The 23,665-nt window shown below is 39.4% G+C and overlaps 1 protein-coding gene across 1 annotated transcript in view; it reads left to right on the forward strand.

Moving 5' to 3' along the window:
* Positions 1-22,436, forward strand: part of CHRFAM7A (CHRNA7 (exons 5-10) and FAM7A (exons A-E) fusion) — a 39,349-nt gene extending 16,913 nt beyond the window's left edge. Inside the window, exons 3-10 of the mRNA XM_071441659.1 lie at positions 3,623-3,667; positions 7,491-7,600; positions 12,236-12,315; positions 13,444-13,611; positions 14,040-14,234; positions 15,476-15,562; positions 16,219-16,328; positions 18,372-22,436. Of these exons, the coding sequence (XP_071297760.1) occupies positions 3,623-3,667; positions 7,491-7,600; positions 12,236-12,315; positions 13,444-13,611; positions 14,040-14,234; positions 15,476-15,562; positions 16,219-16,328; positions 18,372-18,890 (1,314 nt within the window). The 3' untranslated portion in view covers positions 18,891-22,436. The remainder of the gene's footprint in view (positions 1-3,622; positions 3,668-7,490; positions 7,601-12,235; positions 12,316-13,443; positions 13,612-14,039; positions 14,235-15,475; positions 15,563-16,218; positions 16,329-18,371) is intronic.
* The last annotated feature ends 1,229 nt before the right edge of the window (positions 22,437-23,665 follow it).

A 23,665-nucleotide genomic window follows, 5' to 3' on the forward strand; every position in this document is an offset into this window, starting at 1 on the left:
AAAGGTGATCAGTCCAATGGATTGTAGAAATTGACAAAACAGACAAAACCAGAAGTGGGAATTGGAAGAATGGAGACAGTGCAATTTTCTTCAAAGACTTGCAGAAGTTATTACCTCTACCTTCAAAAATGAATCAAGGGCCAGTCATGTCTCCTGATGTCAGCTACTTTCCTTTCATTACCTGCACTGCCACAAGATAACATGACAAGCAGTCCAGGAGCAATTCACCATGTGCCCTCTGTGCAGTTATGGATGGAGATGACCAAAGCAGCATCCACCCACCTCCCACTGTGCCAAGGAAACCTAACTCTCCATTAGCAGGGCTACTTGGCTACTGTCTGAACAGCAGCTGGTATGGAGGAAAAACCACACCAATCCCAACAACCTCATACAGTGCCTGATCTCTTTCTCTGTTGGGATGATTCTCCAACATGTGAAGCCATTTTTCTTTCCTCCTTTACAGCAGAAAGTGTTTGTAACAGGAACTTCCTCGTTTTTGTGTCAAAACACAAAGTGTTCTGTAAGCGTTTACAAAATGAAGTGACAAAAACTGGTGAAGTTCTTTGAAGCATTTCAAGCCCACCCATCATTTTACAGGGAGGTACTGCACAACTCTGTTGAAAAGAGTGTTAATGTAGTTTGCTGTGAAGCATTTAAAACAGTGTCCAAAAAACTCTCCTAAGCAGGGAGAAACCCTGCAGGATGTCTCCTGCCCCATCTTTTACCAGCTTCACTTGGGGCCACAGAGAGTGACAAACCCTCTAAAATCAGAACCTTTCCTCTAGTGACAGATGAGTCAATCCAATAATGACTAAAATATTGGAAATTGTTTGCTCCAACAAACAGTATTAAAAACTCAGAACACTGCTATAAACCAAGCCTCAGCAGGCAGTAAAGTTTTTATATCTGAGGAGCAATGATTTATGATTCAAACACTGATGGAACCTTCAGTATAGTGATCCAAGTGGAAATTACTTAGCTCATATGTAACCCTCTTTCAGGCTCTAAATGCTTCAAATAACAGAAAGAAATACCATGAAAACAGCATGGGCCATCTTCACTCAGGGCTTGTCTTCACAGTACAAGTCACATTTGAGTCAGTGCTCTCAGAATAGGCTCTTTGAGCTAGGTTTGAGTGAAAGATCACACTTCAGAATAACTCCTGGCTTTCAGAATATGCTTGCAGAGTGTCCTGCATGCCAACCTGTGATGGCTCTGCCCTGTACCTGGCAGTGGCAGGCAGCTGAATCATGCTGCCATCAGCACAGCTGCTTTGACAGTCTGCTGTCCCCCTCAGCTCTGCTACTTGGAGTGCTCAGTGGCAGCTCTCTGGCTTGGGTCTGTGATGTGCACTGATGGTAGAGCTCCTTCCTGCCACTCTTAAAATAGTTCCCATGCCTGTGCTGTGGGCTCAGGCCCTCCCAGCAGATCTCCATGGCACCAGCAACACCCCAGCTTCAGTACAATCCCTGGCTGCTGAAAAGGACTTTTTGAAACATCACTAATTTAAAGCTGGGGCCATTCATGTGTAGAAAGAGATCACACTGGGAGTTTAACACAGGATTTAACCATGCCATTCAGCTAAAAGTCCTGAAACAGGCTTCCTGCAACATAATGGATTCTGAATTGCTCTGCACCTCTGAGGAGGCAGTTATAGCTCTGCAGAGAAAACCCCCAGCAGTGGTGCTCTCAGCTTTGCTCAGGTGCTGAGCCAGGACATTGCATTATAGGAACTTGTCATGTTCACCTGGGACGGCACACAGAGCTTTCAGAAAATGTTACTGAACTTTGGAGGACAAGTTATTATTGGCAATATTTCCATCTCATGTAAAATTGCCTATGATGAGTAGAAACATGGAGATTTAACACGCCCTGAGCTGGCAGCCCTTCTCAATAGACTTTAGTTCTGATGAGATGAATGATCTCTTAAAGATTGTTTCTTCATTCATGAATTAAAGATTCCATACAAACTAGTTTTGTAGTGCTCTAACACTATAAGCAGGCTGAGAGAGGCTCCAAATTAATGTTTGTGGGGCTAGAGAATAACAGCTACTAGTGCAAGTTAATTACTGCTTTGCCTGGCTGACATCTTCAGCAATGCCTTCGCCATGCAGATTCAGTGGAGCTTAATAATGGATTTCTGAAAGCAAATGGTTAGAGACCTGTTTCCCCAGGATGCCATTTAAATGAGTTGCCCACTTGAGATAGTTTTGAAAAAGGTTCATGGAAGTGATGAAGCAGAAATTGGAGAGGAAAAGTGCTGAATGACTAGCTGTGGTCTGTGATGATTTATATTTTTTATGCTACTTTTTTTTAAAGCAAGGTAGGAGTGTGCATGATGGTAGACTTTATTCATGCACATTGCCATCTTTATTTAAAATCTTGCTGTTTGTATGTTGTACATTCAGTTGTGATTACACACAGCCTAGTAACACTTCCATACATTTACTGATGCTGCTCCTCAAAAGGTTTCTCTTGCTTTAAAAATGCCATTGTCCCTTGCAGGGTATTTGATTTTACATGCTGTGTAACTTCCTACTAATGTGCTGATCTAAAATGGTTGCAATGAAAGGTCTCTCAGGAGTTCTTTTTGGTTAGTAGTTCACAAAACAAGAACAGAAGAGGAAAATTTCCCTTTAGTAAAGTGTGTTATTAAAAAGGGGTTTTTTAATTGTATGAAATATGATTAAACATTTTTGGCATTTAGGAATGACATTTAAGTTCAAGAATAACAGATTTAAGTTCAGAGGTCTAGACATATGAACAATTCTGGCAGTTGAGGCTGTACAGGTGAATGACACTTCCTCAGACTGTAAATGGAACTTGGACTGGTATTGGGACAGGGAGTGTGTGCTCAGATTGGAAAATATGGAATACTGACTGCACATATAGTATATTCCATTAGCTTCACACAACCCAGGCAGATGCTGATAAAGTATCTCCACAGAAAAAGGTCATTGATATTTTCCTTTGTCTGAGCAGTGAAGAATTAAAGTCTACAACTTCAGCATTCAGATGCCAGCTGTGTCACCTGAACTTACATCAGTCACAGGAGTGCAGGGAAAGGCCTTCAAAGAATAATAATATCCTGCCCTGCCAAGAGTTTTCTGGTAAAGCTGGTGCAGCACTTTTTGCACAGTTCCACTGACCCAAGTGGTGCCTCTTGCCTGTTAAGAAGCTCCTCAGAATGGCCCCAACACCTCTCAGCTGAGCTTAGCCACACTTTGCTCCTTGTTTTTTCTACTGCCTGCCTATGTCTTCTGGGTAAGGTTAATTAGTGAGAGGGCTGCTGCTAAGAAAGGTGGCACAGGCAGCCCCTGCTGGAATCTGCCTTGCCTTTGGAGCCTCTTTATTAAAGAAGGAGCCCCAGGGAAGAGTCTGGCAGAAGGATACCCCCAGGAGACAGTTTGACTGATAGCAGTAATATGAAATTGAAATTTGAAGGTTCCTGTGAAAACTTCCATTCCAATAAGTGAGTGGCAATGATTCCCATTGCTTTGAAAGGTACTTTGGCACAACTGGTTATTTTATAATAGTCAAATGTATTTAATGGTATTATTTTATCTAAATAATACTAAACTGTGGTTTGTTTTTTTCTCCTTCCTCTCCTCCTTCCCTCCAGGATGAAAAGAATCAAGTATTAACAACAAATATTTGGCTACAAATGGTAAGTTTTGAAACAAAGTATGTTTGTTTTTCCCCTTCAGTTTTAGAGTTTAATCTGGTGAGGGGTTTGAATTTTAGAAAACTTTCAGGTCTGTAGAGAAAATATGAGTTGACTTCTAATTCCATGTCAGATTTTCTTTGCTACGACTAGATACCACAGCAGAGAACTTTGTCCTAACTCATGGCCAGTATCGTTGGGCAGAAGTCAATTTTTACTCACTTTTTAATGAATGGAAGAGATAATAGACAATTCAAGAACTTTGTGAGAGTATTTTGAAATTGTTTTCTCTGAAAGGTTACATTGTGACTCAGAATTAACAAGGTGCTTCTTAGCATGCTGACTCCTGTGGAGCCCTAATGCATCCACAAACGTTTCCCCCATAAATTTGTCTTAAGCTCTGCAAAGACAGTGATGTGGAGTTTTCTCCACCTACAGCAGCATGGATGAGAATTTGCCATTAGTTGAATTCCCATCAGTACTACAGAAACCAAACTGTTTGGGTTAGGTAAAGGAAGTCAGAAGATTTCTATTATTCCAGACAATCATAAGGCTTTTGCAGAAACTTTACACCTTTCAGTTTCTGTTACCAGCTCATTCTGTTTAAAGGCATTATTATTATTTTTTTTAATTGTAACATTTTAAATAGAGCACCTCACTTGTCCTGGGGTAGGCCTTGGGAAACAAAGGAAAGGCTATTCTGATGATCTGTAAGAATAGCATGGCTCTTCCATATATTCACAAAGAAAATCTCACATGGAAGAAGCACTCAACTCATGCTTTTTTACAGGCCTGTTGTACAGCAAGATTAAAACTGGCAATATAATATGGTTTTGGCTTTTAGCTACAAAGACCATAGTTCCTATGATTTCTTACCAGTAAATACTCAAGAGGCTGTAATTTATTTTCCTTCTCTTTGATCTCACAGCATCCTTATCCTTTTTGAGTTTGTTTTTGTTTCCCCTTAGGAAATTTTTTATTATATTATACATTCTGTATTTCTTTTGATTTATTCACCTTTGCACATACTGGATATGAAGCACCTTAAGACTGCAATGAACAGATCACTTGGTTACTACCAAAAAATGTAGCCACTCCTCATGGCTTGTGTACATATAAAAATAAAAGTGTTTATTTATTAACTGTCTATTAATGGTGTTCTAGACAGAGTCAAAGCAAAGCTAAAGGCAAACACATGTCATTCTATCAGTCTAAATTATCGGAAATAAGTTTTTCCCTGAATCCCTCTCCATTGCATTCCTTGATATATATATGTGTGTATAATCAGCAATGTATCTTAAATGTATTTTATGATACAATGTATCTTAAATGTATTTGGTGTAATTATCCCCAAAATACTTAAATACAAAAAATAACTTGAGAGAAAGTGGAATATAAATCTAGCATTTACACAGGCAGACTATTTCATCTGACCACTATCTCCATGGCAATACTGTTCAGCATCAAAAATCTAAAACTTGATCTAAGTTATAGCAGGAGCCTTGCTTAATCACACAGATTGGTACTAACCAAAGCACCCTGAGCTCTTTGCCATTTTAATCCAAATTGAAGGTGCTTCAGCTCCTTTAACAGGAGCTCTAAAGTTAAAGCAAAATGAAGCAGATCATGCCCTGCTGGATGGGTGAGCACTTTGTCCACAGGGCTGCCAGAGCAACCAGAAATCTGTTTAACGTGATCTCTAATGCAGCCTTGACTATTAAGTTTTCTGCTGCCCTTGGATTTACGTCACTCAGCATCACCCTGCGCTAAAGAGCCGTGGCCATGGGAACTCCTAACGTAAGCTGGGCTAGGAAATGATTGGATATGTTGATATCCAGGATGCCTTCAGCTGGCAGTGAATGCAGCCTGCCAGACCTGGCCCTGCCACCACGAGTGTGACCTGCTCTGGCAGCTCCTGAGGATGAGTCACCCAAAGCCACAGAGCCACTGCTTTCAGTGCCTTAAACCCACACAGCTCATTTGCTTACATTGCTGGCCTTTGGAAAAAACAGATTATCCTGGCATCTCAGGACTTCTATATTACACAAAGATGAAGTGGTAAAAAAATTACAGTGACATTTATCAACCAAGAAGTTAATGTAAAACAGTTTACTGGGATAATGCATGTAAAACTTCTGAAAAAAATATGAGAAGCAGTTGATCAGCTTACGGAAGCCATGTATAAATGGCTGTGAGCAACACATGAATCTTAACTAGAGAACTGTGAAACCAAGAACTATGAACAAAGCCAAGTATTTGAAGATTTCCATAAAAAACTATTATCTGTAAAGCTAAAGGGAAAAACAGTGCACAACTCAGATCTTTTGTCTGGTTTTGCTACAAACTCATTGTAAAAAATGAATTAGATAAATATAGAAGCACAGGCAAAAAATAAATATAGTAAACACTTCACAGAAGCTGCATGATGAATGCTATTAGTTGTGTTGAATGCATCAAAATGGTCATTTGTGCTGTTGCAAAGGTACAAGAATCTATTTGAATACCTGCAGCATGAGGCTAACTGGTAACTTGGTGTATCAAATCAAAACTTGCCTGTGACAGTAATGCAAGGAATTCCATAGAGCAGTTTGATGTGAATACCCCATGAGAATGACCAATAACATTTACCTCCACAATACCCACTGGCAATTTTTCCTGACCTTAATGTCTATCAAACATTTTGACAAGGACCACTAGACACAAGGGCTGTGTTGTACATTTACTCACCCATTTAAAAGTTTACATTTAAGAAATTAACGTTTGGCATTGTAACAGCTTGGTAAATCTGGACAAGCCCTCACTGTAAGTTACATGACACCTACAGCCAAGTGAAGTTAATGTAAAAAACATAATAATGGAGATACAGAGAAGCACATAATGAAGCATAGACAGAGAAAATTTGGTAAATTTTGTAAAATGAGTTGAACTTTAGTCCTTATACCCTTGGTGCTCCACAGAAACCACCCTAGTATCATGACAAGCCATTTGCACAGGAAGGGGTGATGTACAACCTCAATTTCAGGAAAATACAGCAGGAAAATACTCTTGGAGTGCAGGAGGCAAGCTGGGGCTGCCACAGTGCTCAGCTGGCTGCAGGCTGGGGCTCTGCTCCACCATATGTTTCAATGACAGAGTGTGGGATTTAGCAGCGCTGAGCTCAGATCAAAGCCCTGCTGGTGCAACTGTGCCAGCCTGCCTGTGCCAGCCTGCCTGTGCCAGCAGCCAGGCCTGGGCTGGAAGGAGCACAGGCAGCCCCAGGGCAGCTGCCTCAGTGCAGGAAGTGTCAGCCAGGGAGGAAACTTGTGGGACTGAGCAGTGCTATGGAGCAGCTGCCTCAGAGTTTGCCCAAAGCCAGGCCCAGGAGCTGCCAAGACCTTCTGCTGGCATTACCCTTGTGCCATCACAGTCATCTTCTGTCAGCAGTGAATGCTGGCTGCTCTACCCCATGCCTAATAGCAAGGCACTACCACCTGAGAATTTCTAACCACAGCAAACAAAGTTGTCCATGAAGACAAAGATAATGGAAGTTACTGTATGAATTATAAAAGCAGTTCAATCCCAAACTGGCACCTGAGACAGTGTGAACAACAAAACTCAAGCACTCCAAATCTCTTCCTGGCTGTTATGTGCACTGCAGTGTGAATTGAAAATGAAGGGTTTATGAGTTCCACTGTGCTCTAGATGGCTTAATTCACTCTTTCCAAACATTTTGGTCCCTGAAGCTAAACAAGAGAACACCTATTGTTTCAGCCCATCCAGTTCCTAGAGAATTACAGTAAAGCAGTGGATGAGATGACCTAACTTACTTTTTGTGTATATGGCCTAGTACTGGACAGATCATTATCTGCAGTGGAATGTGTCTGAATACCCAGGAGTGAAGAATGTTCGTTTTCCTGATGGACTGATTTGGAAGCCTGATATTCTCCTCTATAACAGGTAGACAATTTTCTTTATGTGTGTGTGTGTGGGGATGGAGGGAAGATCATAGAATTGCAAAACATCCCTTGAAAGCTCAACTGCTCCAGCCATTCCTGAGAAAGGGAGTCTACATGACGTTTTCTAGCACCCCATCCAAACACAATGATAAGGCAAGATAAATGACATAACAGTCTCATCAAAATGCCTAGATTTTAAAATAATTTTCCAAAACTTTCTAGGTGTTTGGAATACTGGAAAATTACCAGTCTCCTGTTCACAGAAGAGAAGGACCTATTTGCAAACACTTTGTGAATAACAATATTGTCCCTACCACCATTCTAATTGCGTAGCTTTTATGAGATGGTGTTTAATGGTACGGATAATGATAATTTTCTCTGAAATTTTTTGGTCTAAATAGTTACTGGGGAATTCAAATCTGATGTTTGCCTGCTTATCAGGGTTTAGTTTGGCTTTCACTATAGACAGGAGAGGTAATGGCCAGGAAGGATCTTTGCATTTTTCCATGTCCAGTTTTGGTGTATTCTTTCCTCCTGCTACAAAAATAGCTGAGATATTTGCTGCTCTCCTTGTCAAACTGTTCAGAATTGGGCCTGTTTCAGGGACAGACAGATTGCCATCAATCCACTGCAGAATCTTTGGCTGACATTGAGAGATTCTTTGGCTGTACTGTTCCATGGTAGCTCCCATTGTGGAATTTATTTAGTTCAAAAAATAAAACACTGAGAGCTGCCTGTTCTATAACAAATTGCCTTTTGCTGCAGTTCTTGTGGGCTTGTGTGCTGTTGCCCAGATACTGGAAAGAACTTACATCTGCTCTGCACATGGAGCACTGGCTCTGCTGTGGTAGCCAGGTACATGGTTTTGCCAGCTGTGCAGATGAGATGAACCTTTTGTCTCCCTGATGGCATTCCTTCCTTTGTTTCTCTGCCCTGTTCTCTTAAGAACACACTCTGCTGTGCTTATCGACTGCCCCCCTTCCCCCTTCAGGAGTGCTCTTTGTTGTAACAAGACCTAGAGAATGGCTGTTCCCAATATCAGCTGCAGTTTCCCCCGTTTGCCCTTTGGGGAGCACCTTTATGTTCAGTGCTGCAGTCCCAGGCTCTGTTGCATTGCAATAATGGAATAACAGCACGAGGGGCAGCCTTTGCCAGGCCCTGGGTGCTTCTCTAGGGCCTGCACTGTGGCACTGCTGTCCCAGAGGTCCAGCTAACACTGAGGGATCTCTAGCTACCCTGATTCCATAAATGACAGTGTTCTTGAGAGAATCTGACAAATGACACCTTCATTTCCATTGTCCTGATGAACAACACGCTGTGTATACCATGAAATTGGTACTCTACAACAGCAATTTAGTGATTTCCAAAAAAATGAGTTATGACAATATTCTTCCTGATTTATATCACATACCTGAGAGAGACTTGCAGTGTGCCTGATGATTTAGGCTTCAGTATTTACGTATATCCAAAATGAAAGGGTAATAGTTTAGGAATTAGTCATATTAATATATGCCTGCTAACTGTAGCTGGGGTGGTTTATAGAATGAGAAAGGTCACAATAACCTGGAAAACTAAAACCACAATTTTTCTCTTAATACAGGTTTTCAACTCTTCAGATTGTTAACTATGACTCAGTCATGAAATAATTATTCTGCAGTTTCTCTGTTACAAACACATATTTAATCCAAAAATCTTATGCAGAGTTTAGTCAGAGAGCAAAGCTATTTAAAATAAATTCTTATTCCTGTTTGAAATTACATTGGGAATATTATGATGTTCCCTTCAAGTGACATGCCATTTTGAGATAGATGCTTTCAATTTCTATGCTTCACTAGGGACATGCATCTGCAGTTACAGAGAAATTAATGAACTATAAATTCACTTTCCATTTTAATGAATGCATGTTTCACTATGCCTTGAGTTCTTACACATCTTGCTACAGCCTAGTACAGAGAAACTGTGGCAGCTGTATTAAATTTTACATCCAGTCTATTGTGGGGAGAGCAGGGCCAGTTCATCTGTAGTTTTTCTGAGAAAAGATAATCTAGGCCTTTGTACAAATTCCAGGACTGACTGTGTTTGTGTCATCTGGACTATCTTCCACTTTTAACTACACTTATTAAAAGTGTTCATTTCTGGTGGAATTATTTTCCAAATGGCCACATATTGTTCCTTATTTAATGGAATAACAAAAATTCTAGAAGTATGTCTCATTTTAAGAGTTTCATTTTCCCAGTTTTATGAACATGAGGTTAGGTCCCAGTGAGATTCTATCTGCTAGGTCCAGCTTTGTAATCTCAATGTCCTGTAATCAATAGCTGCTTACAAGTGGTTATACCCTGAAGAGGAAACATAACAAATGATTTTCTATCATTACATTCCATTTCAGTCCAGTCTCTTCAAGCTACTTAGTGCATTCCCAATAGAAGCAGTGCATTTCAGAAATGATTAGAAGCACAGCATGGAAAAACACATGCTCCTTTCTCAGAAAAAAAGAATTTCATATTTGAACCTGACTACCACTGGATATTCTTTCAAGAATGGTGCCTATGAAGGGCAAAGTCATGTGGCAATGAAATCAAGGTTCCCTGATCATTTGTGTTCTTGTGAAATTCTATTTCTGCCAATTATCAGAAACAGCAGCAAGGTCTTAGAATCAGCTCCCTGGTGTTTAACTACTCTCCACTCCAGAGGAAGAGAACTGAACCCAGCCCAGGAGTCATTAATTCCCACTTAACAAGTGATTTGTGTGGCATGGATAATTTTACATCCTAAATTTGACTACTTATTTGAATTCCATCATCTAACCCTTATTAATTTCAAGTCAAAGCAATTATTTGTCTAATACAGAACTGTGTTGGAGGACTTTAGGTCTGGTTTTCTAAGGAAATGAGACTCATGCACCTGTGTGTGTGTGCACCTGGGTGAATGTGTGTGATCTTGCTGCCCCTCTCCCCAGTATCCTCTACCAAATTTGGAAATGCAATCAGTAGAGATTTTTGCAGCACCAGTTTCTTACAAATATCACAAAAACAGGCAGCCAAGATGTGGAAGGAGAAGAATTAGAGCTCCAGCTGGAAGAGGAGCTGCAACACAAACTGGGAGAATCCAGCCATGAAACTGAAGGAGTGGCTTGCACTGCTCAATAGCCTTAGAACTGAGCTGCCTTTGCCCCTCAGGGTGCTAGAATCAGGCATCAAACATACTCAATGCTGAGACTTTCTGCTTCTCTTCTAAGTGCACATGAAATACTTACAAGTCTTTTCAATACTTCTGAGCCTTCTGCTCACCACAGGAAAAAGTGCAACTCCAGATGGGCAAGTAATTATTAGGATTTAGCTTTTTCTCGTCTGCAAATTTCACCAACCAGCCCAGATATTTTTTAAAATCTAAGGTCTTCAAGTACATAAGGGGAAATAAAATGCAAATTAAAAAAGTCTAAAATAACAGTTGCTTTAATTTTGCTTCTGAGACACAACATTTACATCAGAATAGATCAAATACTAAGTTCCTCTTTTCAAAAAAAGAATATGTCAATAAGGATTTTCCTGCTAAGAAGCACCTTTTAATACACTTGATTTTCTGCTAGTTATGAATATTTCACTTTATGACCATCTCAGATTTTTACTCTGTTTTTCTGATGATATCTTAAAAGGTGATTAGAAAATTATGAGATACTAAACTACTAATAGGCAAAGAGACATCAGAGACTTGTAGTGTTCCAGTCAATCTGGAGATGCCCAGGTTTTGAAGTCCAGATTGCTGCAAGCATCCAGAGCCTGAGGCTTGTGTGGCTGCCCTGCCCTGCCCAGCACAGCTGGCTCTGCACTTGCCTTAGGTGCCAACCCCCCCAGCAGGTGACAGCTTGGAGACTACAGCACTACAACAATTGTAGCCTGTGCCTCATTGTGTTTCCCATCTAGAAGTCCTTAAAATATTAATGGCTGGTAAATTCCTGCCAGACAGAACTGAGATATTCCTTGGCAGTAGATGCAAATTCATAATTTGGAGCACTCTCCAAATGACATGATGATTCTTTTTCTAGAGACTTGCTGTCTAGAGACAGCACAGAGGGCAGTGCTGGCCACACCACTGCACTGACACCTTGAATAGGGCTGCTTTTTCTTCTTGACTGAACACAGTTTGTTCAGTCTATCTGAGGTAGATAATGAAGGCTGGAGCTGCATTAAAGGGTCTCATGTATGAAATGTAGTAATAATGTTCACCCATACAAAGAAGTAGGAACACACAGGCACTGGAGTATCCATCTCCTCAGTATTCATTAGATGCTATTAACATGACACCAAGAGAACAGATTTCCCTGTACAGTTGCTTGAGAAGTTTTTAAAAAGTGCTTACTTTCCAAAAGGAAATCAATAGAGCCAAAGCACTATAATGAATCTAATGGGCAGGTGAGTGGCAAGAATGAGGTGGCTGACCTTCCCTTACAGCTCTTAATCAGGAGCAAACCCAGAAGGATCAGGCCAGTTACTCTGAGGCCACAGAAAACTGATGGCAGGAAAAAAGCTGTCAAGTTTTGGAGGTGACATAGTCCTTTTATGAGAAAAGATTTGTTTCATACGTTCTTCAGCCAGTCAAAGAGCAAATAACCCATTTTGTTTTTCCCCTGTTCTAGTGCTGATGAAAGATTTGATGCTACTTTTCACACTAATGTTTTAGTCAATTCTTCAGGACATTGCCAATACCTGCCACCAGGTAGGCTGTTTGCATGTCATAAATTTTGGTAGATTACTTGTGCATGGTGTGGTTTCAAATTTGCCATAAATTCTCTTACATTTTATTTGTTTAGCTAGCATCATCTGATAGATGTAAGCCTACATGCATTATGGTTATATGGTTAACACCTTTGCATGAAAACTCTCATACAAGATACGTGTTTTATTACAATTATGGAAATTCTTCTGTCAATGCACAATTTCAGAAGTTTGGAAATCCTTACTATAAAAAGATGCTGCTTATTAAAGTAATGGTAATGCCTCAATAATTTTTTATTTCATTATTTTAGTGTTTCTTTTATTAATATGTTAACTTTACAGTAAGGTGCTTAGTAACATCTTGGATGTATTTCTATTTGAAATGATTCAATGAATGCTTCATCAAAACAATTTTTGAATGTACAGCAGTGGAGCACTCTTTCTCTTCCCCAACTCAATTAGCATAATCATTAGAATTAACTCTTCCTAGCATCTGAATTTTGCAAACTACAGCACTGGAGCAATGCTTTCCAGACAAATTAGGTTTTCTGTCTAAGATGTCCAGAGGGTTTCAGGAGTTTGCTTCCTCATTTAAGATGCTCTCTTAAGATATTGCATTTGGTGGGGGTTTGTCAGTTCAGTTCTGAAAGCTGCTGAAGGACAGGGTCTGACTCAACAAGTGAAAAAGCAGCTCACTTTCCTCAGTAAATCAATATCATATAAATCTAATAAAACAGCAAATAAATATTTCAGGATTTCTTATGTTTCAAGATTTCTTACTTAAGTCAGTAAAAGAAATAGAAACAGATTGCATATTCTGCTTCATTTCTTTCTGAAATACTGTATCTAGAAATCTGAGTTCTTCTCTGAATATTCTTCCACTATGTGCCAAAATGGACGAGTATCTTTATAAAACAGCAAATAACATCAATACATGAATGGCACAGTTCTTTCCCTTCTCTATGACTGACTTTTGCTCTTTACGTGTCAAGACAGGACTGAGATTAAAGATGCTTTATAAATGAAAAACAGAAGGCACAATGTAGAACAAGTTCTGGTTACAAAACGTACATGAAATTCTGTGGAACAAGCATTTAAATGTAGTGCTCTTGTTTCAAATCTCACCTAGGCATATTTAAGAGCTCGTGCTACATAGATGTACGCTGGTTTCCGTTTGATGTTCAGAAATGTAACCTGAAGTTTGGATCCTGGACTTATGGAGGCTGGTCCTTGGACTTACAAATGCAAGAAGCAGATATATCTGGCTATATTTCAAATGGAGAATGGGATTTAGTAGGTAAGCTCTCCATTCCCTATTTACACTGTGAACTTGCAGCCTTGTCTCAACTGCTGAAATGGATGGAGTAACAATTGGGAAATGAAGATAGAAATTAAATTAATAAATGACCTAGCCAGTGGCATTTGAAACTCTTGAGAGCAGATCTCAGATGCAAATCAAAATAAAAGGATAAATTTTAAAAAAAATTTATACATAAAAAAATTTATACATAAAAAAAAAAGGATAAATTTGCTGCTTGAGTTCTGTAAGTATCTTTTATCTGATTTTCCTTTATCAGCTGAGAAAAAGTGGGAATGAAGCTTAAGTAGTTTTACCTGTAGCAAAACTTGGAAAACTAAATTTATCCTTTTAAAAAATAAACACTATATAATATAGAGTTTATTAACATTCATATCTGGGTTTTTTCCCTCTTTTCTCCTACACAGGAGTTCCTGGGAAGAGAACTGAGAGCTTTTATGAATGTTGTAAAGAGCCCTACCCAGATGTAACCTTCACAGTTACCATGAGACGCAGGACTCTGTACTATGGCCTCAATCTCCTCATTCCTTGTGTCCTGATATCTGCACTTGCCTTGTTGGTTTTCCTGCTTCCAGCAGACTCAGGAGAAAAAATCTCACTAGGTAAAGTATTAATAGGATATTGTAAATATGACTAAGACAAAAGAGGTTGTCCTTTTAAAGTTTCTTGTTAAACAGTCTTAGGCAGGAGGAATAGTTTGTGTGTCCTGGCTCATGAGCTATTTTTAGTGTTTGATGCTGGACCAGCAAAGACATAAACAATTCCTGAGTACCTTCCTTAAGAAGCAGGCTTTCATTTTTTGACATTTATTTCCTGAATCTCACTTTCATTAGGTAAAGCTTAAGGTTACAAATACACATTCGAACACTTTAAGACTGAATTCTTCTTAATACTTCCTTTTAATATTGAATTGCATTATGAACCTATGGTGTTTTCTCAGAAAGATGGATTCTAATTGCTCCTATTTTACTTTTTATAGTGAATTTTAACTTAAGCAATGGTTTGCGAAACAAATCTGATTTTGAGTACTTGATCTTTAAGATGGAGTTTAACTATGTAAAGAAACCTTTTGTCCCATACAAAATTCAATTTAACTGACTTTTACTAAGTAAACATTGCTGTTTAAATGTAGAAAAACTGATGTTTCTCCAGAATATGGTTTAATTGAGGGCTAATAGCCTCCTTAATTAAGTTGTCCTTCACCATATTTTAAGATGAATTCTTTGTTCCTTAATCCATTCCCACCTGACAATGACTCGTTATTGTTCAAGTCTAGTTCTGAGACAAGGGTTAAGTCTTCTTCCAGAAAGATGGGAACTCGTCACTGAGCAACAGAAGTCAAACTCCAAAAATCAACAGTCCAGGCTGCTTGGGCATAATCCCCTGCAGAACCCAACACTAATATCAAAGGATACCAAAGCCCATCCAAGGCAGCAAATCTGCTTTTGGGGAAATTTATGTATCACACCACCTGTAGCTTCCATGACAATTAACCAAGTGTCACATGTTCAAATACTCAGATTCACACCAAGTTTCTAAAGCTAATACAGTGCAAGAATTGCTTTGATTTGCCTCAGCTAATTAGCAAATGATGATAAAAGTTGAACCATTACAAGGATGTAAAAATATCCATGTCTGTGCAAGCATTGCTATGGGTTTGGCAGCACTGCTCCCCTGAACGTGAGGCAGCACAAGGAAGGACAGGAGTACCACGAATGTGCTGGAACAGGGTTACAGTGGGATTGCATCTTGCAGAGAACATTCCTTCAGATCCATTTTGTTTCTCTCCCTGTTGTAATTACAAGCTACTGATATGATTTTATACTTCATATTTATCTTTCAGGTATAACAGTTTTATTGTCTCTCACTGTGTTCATGCTGCTTGTGGCTGAAATTATGCCAGCAACCTCTGACTCTGTGCCCTTAATTGGTAAGCTTTTAGTCGCTTGGATTTTTTTAGCAAACAAGGTACAGTGACTTTGCACAAAGGCCAGCCTTAAGGCAAATCACCAGCTGTAAAATGGACGACTGCAACTGAATTAGAACAATATTGCCCATTGGTAAGAGCTCTGATGGGTGCTCTTTGCTCTCAATGAAATAAACAACCTATGTGTATGTGGGGAAAGAATAAGAGAATCAATTTTCCATGGAAGAATTTGTTGCAGTTTTGACACAATCGGCCTGATTGTGTTCTATATTCCTAATTCCAATTAGGAAACTGGAACACATGAGCTAAATGTAATTAAATCTTCCCACTGTAATTGCTCAAACAAAAAGAGAAACTTTTCAAAACAAGTACCAGTCAGTTTATATAATAATGCTGAAATAAAATTAGAAGGCAGCCTGTGTCAAGGTTTCTTAAAAAAGGCAGGTGCCCAGTTTTACAAAAACAACAGCTAAACACTGGCTATCCCCTCAAAATAACATCCAATATTTCTGGTGTTGAGAAATCTTTCAAAAGTACCTAGAGCAGCAATAAACTGGAAAAAGAACTAAATGCTATGAATGCATATATAAACACTCCTTATTAAAGCTATATTATATACAGCCAAAGTATATTCCTGTAATTATTTCTTTATTTTGCAGCTCAGTATTTTGCCAGCACTATGATTATTGTTGGTCTTTCTGTTGTTGTCACTGTTATTGTTCTACAATACCACCATCATGATCCAGATGGAGGAAAAATGCCTAAATGGGTAAGGTTTGATTTTCCTTCCCTATCCATTGCATGAATGCCCAGCTCAGGGATGAAATCGAGTAGCCAGTGGCCCGTGATTACCTCCTACTGTTAAAAACATATAAATCCCTCCCAGACATTTCGTTTGGAAAAGCAGTTTCACCAAAAATGAGGAGCCCAGATATGTTCCATGTGGTTGGTTTCTTAGAAAACATTTGTGTGCAAGAGAGAATCAATAATACCTCTACTAACTTCTCATGTCCTTCAAAACAGCTACACGCAACTCAGGATTTTGTTAAAACCTAAATATATAAATGAAGGTGATTTTCAAATAACCTCCAGATGTTAGAAGTGAACCAGGTAGAAGAATAGAGTAAGGTGCTGATGGAGATGAGAAATGCATGAAATACACTGCTCTTGAGGTGCAGCTGCTGCCCAAACAGAAACACGCATAGTCTAAAAAGCATCTGTTAAAGATGGATGTTAAAGCGGAATTTGCTCTGAAAATCCTGATATTTATATCTCTTTTCAAGAACATCTGTAAAGTCCAAAGAACTAAAGTATTTTTTCTAAGCACATAAGACTTTTAAAATAATGTCCTTCTGTGAGGGGTGGGTTTTACAGAGAACATTGTGCTGATATCAGATCACTACACACTGCTGTCATCAGCTAAATGTCCCCTCCTTCGACTTCACCCAGCTCATGGCAGCATCAGGCCTTTCTGAAGATGGAAAGGCCTTTCTACTTTTTTCTCTAGAACAATGAGATATTATAATCCTTACTAGCTGGAAAAATGTGCATACAGCAGCACCCTGAGGACAAGAGATAATGAGGTATTCCCTGGCTTGTCCTGGGGTGGTGACTTTAAAATAAATTTCAGTGAAGAGAATTAAAGGTACATCTCTTTAGATGTGTGTTTGATGACCTAAAGGGGACAATGCTTAGTACTGAGCCAAACATTCTCAGAAAACAGAGTACTTGAGGTTGAGGAGTGAGCTGTGCTGTTGAGAAGCTGAAATCCAACAAACATTATTAGGGCACTGGTGCATTTTGGATAAGGCCCTCATTTAACAGAATTTTATCCTTCTTGGTAGAGCTTGATAGTGTTAAAAAAGTAATAGGGCAAGATCTGTGGCTGGGATATTTGCATGCATCTGCTCTGAGTAAGAATCCACTGTCAGAATAAATGGATCAAATCTAATATTAATTACAGGAAAAAGTTTGCATATTATATGATACAATAATATTTCATTAGAATGCTGAAAAAGAAATGCTGGAATGAGCTCTTAAAATCTGATTTAAATAAATTACAGAAGCTTTCATTTGAAGTGGAACAGCCTCTGGCTTTACTGCATTTTCTGTAAGGCTGGATTAAGGCAATGTGGAAAACAGTAAAATGATACACACGGATTAAATCTGCAAAGTATTTTCTTTTAAATCAAAGTAATTTTTCCATATTTTCTTCATGTTATATCCAGATCTCTTTTCTAAAATCTGCAACTAACTGTTGTGAGCACAATATGAGAACAGAGCCATAACATTTTAAAACTTGGTGGTCCAGTCCAGTCCAAAATCTTTTTCAGCAGCCCCACCCAAACAGTAATAAATATGAATTTAATATTAGAGCACAAATAAGAGAAAAAGAATTGTAACTTTATTGACTACCATCCAAAGCAGTGTTATTAAGAGTATTAAAAATTAACTCTTCTTCAGTAAGAGTTTGGTTTGGTTTTGTCTAACTCGTGATTTTTAGTAAAGGTGGAAAAGGCTGCCATGTCACTGTTCAAGTGTCAGGAAGAATCAACACTATGGACACTCCTATCTGAGGAGGGGGGAGTCCCAGTACTGATATTCAGCCTGAGGCAATCAATATCACTGCTAGAATAAGAAAAGCACCCCAGTGATTGGCAAATTAATCAGCTGGAAAACTCCAGCAGCATTTTCTAGAACGCGGTGCAGGCTAAGCAGACACCAGGGAGCAGGCACCCCAGCTGCCTGAATAGCAGCAGCACCAGAGACTGGCTGTGTGAAGAGATGCTTATTCTCAAAAACGTTCTTTCAGACAAGAATCATCCTTCTGAACTGGTGTGCTTGGTTTCTGAGGATGAAAAGACCAGGGGAAGATAAAGTGCGTCCTGCCTGCCAGCACAAACAGCGGCGCTGCAGCCTGTCCAGCGTGGAGATGAACACTGTGAGTGGCCAGCAGAGCAGCAATGGCAACATGCTCTACATTGGCTTCAGGGGGCTGGAAGGGGTTCACTGCACACCCACCACTGATTCTGGTGTCATCTGTGGGAGGATGACCTGCTCACCAACAGATGAAGAAAACCTGCTGCACAGTGGGCACCCCTCTGAAGGTGACCCAGACTTGGCTAAGATTTTGGAAGAGGTCAGGTACATTGCAAACCGATTCAGAGACCAGGATGAAGAGGAAGCCATTTGCAATGAATGGAAATTCGCAGCCTCTGTAGTGGATCGGCTCTGTTTGATGGCCTTCTCAGTATTCACAATCATTTGTACAATTGGTATTTTAATGTCAGCACCAAACTTTGTAGAGGCTGTGTCTAAAGATTTTGCTTAACTCCTAACTAAAACCTGCTTCTCTGATTGGTATGTAGCAAATAAGAACGTGGGGTCTTTTGATTGCTTGTTTTTAATGAGTATAATGCTTCTCACTGTCCGCTTTCTTTTGTCCCCCGCCCTCTGGTCCTGAGTTCCTTTTAGAAGAATGGCACCATTTCAGAAGGGAAGCCAAGAGTTTCTCTATGGGCTGTGTCTATGTAGCTCCTCTGAGCACTCTTTTGTGGAAAATGCCAAGTGGCTGCAAGTCCCTTCAGAATGATGGGGTATTGAACCACCACCTCTTACACATGTTCAAACTGGCTGTTCCAAAATAAGAGGTAGGCAATGTCAGAAATGGCACTTCTTCCAGTCTTGGTGATAAAGGATAGCACGGTCCATTTTATCTCTTTGAATGAGTGATCATAAACACGTTTAAGATTAAATCCAAATGGCTGCTCAAGCAGAGGAAAAGGAAGAAATGTCTTATGTAGTTCTTCTGCCCCTCACTTGCACCCTGTAACTCCCTCCATGCACTTTGCATACAGCATATATGACTTTCAAGATTTTGAATTTGTTTGACACACCAGAAACCTGAAAGCTGAGAGGACACACCACTTAACTTGTCTCCTTCATATCTTTCTGGATTTGACCTAGAAATTTGACTTGAATTCTAAAACAGGCTTCACAGTAATTGTTGCAATTTACTACTACTTCCTTCTCCCCAGAAAGGCATTCTTTCAACTAATAGCCATTTTAACTATCAAAAAGAAAAATGATTGATTTAAGATGCCTTCATCACCACTTGTTTAAAAAAACCCAACCCCCAACACTTATCTCTTTACTGTTAAGTGGATTCCAGTGTGGAAAAATTAACTCAATGTCTTGTACAGGCTTAAGCATAAATGAAGAATCTAAAGTAAAAAAAGCCATTAAATCCTGAGATCAAGGTTTTCATTTAAAAATTCAATGTTTGATATGTTGTATGCTTAGCCTTTTATATAACTCCTTCTGTTGAGTCACCATAACATTGTCTTTACAAGAAAACTGCACCTTTTCTGCTCATTCTAACATCAGATGAGTACTTATGAATAATAAAGCTTCTTGCTTCTGACATAAACTATTAACTGTATAAATATATATTTATATATGCACACTGCAGATACATCCAAGGAAAGGTAAAAACTTAAATACAAGTTTTCCTACGTCTAGACAGACCTTTGCAAAGGCAAAACTAGTGGTTCAGCACTTTGTTATTTTTGGATTTGAAATTATCTTGTCAACATATGGTTAGTTTTGATGCCACTTTGATGTCTTAATGGAACGGGCTGAGGTGAGAATATGAGGAGCTGAAACTTTGTGTGTACAAAAGAGCTGAGAATTAGTCTCTCACTGGCACACCAGTATTCCTAACCAGTGCTATAAGTGGTAAAAGATGTAGATGAGGATTAGTTTAGCATTGGTTGCATCCTCTGTCCTACAGAATCCAAATTTTTTGGCTGAGGCCTTCAGAGACACAGAGGCCTGTTGTTGTACCATGTTTTTACTGTGAAATAAACTCAAGGCCTCAGTTTATCTCTTAAGATGGATTAAAATGAAGTTGCTGTAATGCTTATCCCTCCCTAAGTAACAATCTCCCTCTCAGAGTCTGCTCCCTTGAAAGAAGGAGAATCAAATTTCATGCAAAGCAAGCCCAAAGTCACCCCAGGTACCACTCTTCACCTGATTGAACACCTTGTACCAGCACCTTCATGCCTGAGATAGGCCAGAGGAGGGAAAGGCAGGCAGAATATTTCTCAGTTTGTGAATTCTGTTTTCCTGAAGGTGCATTCCAAATCTTACACTTTAAAGATACAAGCAAAACATTCAAAGCCTTCTTGTAATTTCATCCTGAAACCATGTCAGAATTACTTGTGAAGAAGTTATGTTTTCAGGAACAGCTATTAAGAATAAGCCATGTAATAATTCCTGCAGATAGTTTCTAGTTTATAGATCGCATATGAATGGGAAACTATGAGTGCAAACTCTGAAATGTGAGTTTTATTCATTTGTGAATAACTGCACATATCATGTGGCATGTGCTCCTCTTCTGGGTAGTCTTTCTAGGCTAGGCTTCCTGATGAGAATGTTGATTTGCATTAGTATTTTTTCCTGCTCCAAATATCCCTAAATAGCTACATAGAGTGTTCCATTTAGTCTTTGTAAATTTTTGAGGTCCTCTTGGAGAAAAGCTTTTCAAAGACAAATGAAGACCTTTGAGGATTACTTTGCACAATGGAACACAACTATTGCACTCATAGTACCTGATGCATGTGGTATAGGAAGCATGAGAGTCCCCCTCTTAGCACCCAAATCCCTTTACAGTATCTGTGGAAATCATCTTTCTAAATACAGGAGGACAGAGAAAGCAAGCTACAATTTGACAGTAAACTTAATTTTCAGTGACAGACATGCCTACCCTTAAAAACTGGAGAGTTTGGCCTTACATGAAGTTCTGCCAGAGTCTGTCCCAGTGAGTTGGTAAAACTGTCAGAGAGCTGGGGGTGCTGCTGAAGGGGCTGTGAGACACCAGCATTCTGCCCACACTGCCTTTATCATTGGCAGGGTCAATGCAAATGCACCAAGGGAACAAAGGAACCCTCATTTTCCTACTGTTGACACAACCTGTAAACATTTGCTAACAAGTTAATTATACATTTTAAATGTAAGAGTGACTCCTCCATTATGTTACTTGGCACCTCTAAGTTAAATTTTCCTGTAACTGAGCTGAGCAAAATTGGTATGGTTCTTGTCAACTTGTGTGTGTCTTAAATATATTTGTGTATGTGCTAAACAATATTTTGATCTAAATGCTGTGAAAAAAAATATTTATTTACAATCCTGGGCATAGAGATGGAAATTAAATACTGTATAGAGTATGTGTATATAATATTAAAGCCTACATATTGATGGTAAAGATCTGTTATAATCTTAAAGAGTCCAGATAGAGAATAAGAAGCGGTTCACCACAACTAAGCTATGACTTGCCTGACAAATTCAGAAGCTCACTCTAGAGCTCAGATGTCATGTACAATACTATGTGTGAACAATGTATATTACTTTTTCTGTTTTTATATGGAAACATATTGAATATTTAAAAGATTTTTTAATATTAAAAAATTATTTAGGTGTTAATGCCAAAAAGGTTCCAAACATAAAATTTTAAAAACTTAGTTTTAAATACAGATAAATTATTTAAAAAGTATTTAAAATATTAAATTATTTTATATAGGAATTGATAATACTATGTAAGACTTTTTTTTAAGATTTCTTTAAATTCTCTTTACATTCTCTAGCTGCAGGATGTAGTCTCAGTTCACCTGTGACAATTCAATTCTTCACCTTCTTTAACAAGACAAGAAGGTAAACCAAAGCCCCAGATTTTCTTTCCTTTGTTTTACTATTTTTTACATTAAGAAACATTGCATAAAGGAATTAGAAAAAGATGTTACATCTGTCAGGTACTGATTGTCATATCAGCAACTCAATGCCTTTTCAGTCCAGTACAAATAAAAGACTTAGATCAAGAGACTTGATTCTTTTTCATTTTGCCAACATAGAAAAAACCCAAGTGGTAGAAAACATGAATAGCCATAAAAGGAAGAGAGATGTCTGTGGTTATATCAATCTGGGATGACAGTGTTCTTTGATAATTAAATATAAATTCATATCCTCCTACCAACCAGTCCCACACCAAACATATATTACTTCAGTCTTATGTAAGCAATCAAAGTTAACTGAGAAGGACCGATACACCATGTAAATTTTGGACTGGCCTCAATGCCAGTACTAATTTATTTTTTGAAGTTTTATACAGAAGAGAGAAAAAACAAATCCATACCAGCTGAATAAATTGTTGGTTTTGCCAGCTGCAAAGTTTGTTTGTAGGCTACTGTTGAAAAAATATCTAATCAGCAGAATATTCCTCAGATGCAAAAGGATGTGTCAGTTTAGTTTCTTGCAAAGAGATGAGTTCTCCTGCCCATGTGCTGAAACAGCTTCCTTTCTTTACAACACCCTGCTGAGCATGTGCCAGAAGTAAAAGATCAAGGGTTGCTGAACCCAAGACCTCATTCTCTTCATGCTTCCCTAAGTAAGGAACAGCTGAAGAAGACCAGCTTGGTCCAGGGCACCACATGAGTCATTCAAGCCTGCAGTTGTTACTGACCCCAGGCTGTCCCTGGGGAAGAGCTGCCAGGGTCACAATGTCAGATACTCAAGTGAGGCTCCTGCTGGTGCTGCTCACTCTGCCAGTGTGCCCCACCCTTCTCCTGTGCTGAGGAGCAGGACAGCCTGGGTCACATTTACTGTCAGACTTCAATGAGCCCAACAGGTCCAGCCTAGCACACAGCAGGGTCAGGCTTCAATGAGCCCAACAGGTCCAGCCTAGCACACAGCAGGGTCAGGCTTCAATGAGCCCAACAGGTCCAGCCTAGCACACAGCAGGGTCAGACTTCAATGAGCCCAACAGGTCCAGCCTAGCACACAGCAGGGTCAGGCTTCAATGAGCCCAACAGGTCCAGCCTAGCACACAGCAGGGTCAGGCTTCAATGAGCCCAACAGGTCCAGCCTAGCACACAGCAGGGTCAGACTTCAATGAGCCCAACAGGTCCAGCCTAGCACACAGCAGGGTCAGGCTTCAATGAGCCCAACAGGTCCAGCCTAGCACACAGCAGGGTCAGGCTTCAATGAGCCCAACAGGTCCAGCCTAGCACACAGCAGGGTCAGACTTCAATGAGCCCAACAGGTCCAGCCTAG

Source organism: Agelaius tricolor, unplaced genomic scaffold (genome assembly GCF_023055355.1).
Source record: "Agelaius tricolor isolate 1412-34295 unplaced genomic scaffold, bAgeTri1.0.p SCAF_16, whole genome shotgun sequence".
NCBI classification, from domain to species: Eukaryota; Metazoa; Chordata; class Aves; order Passeriformes; family Icteridae; genus Agelaius; species Agelaius tricolor.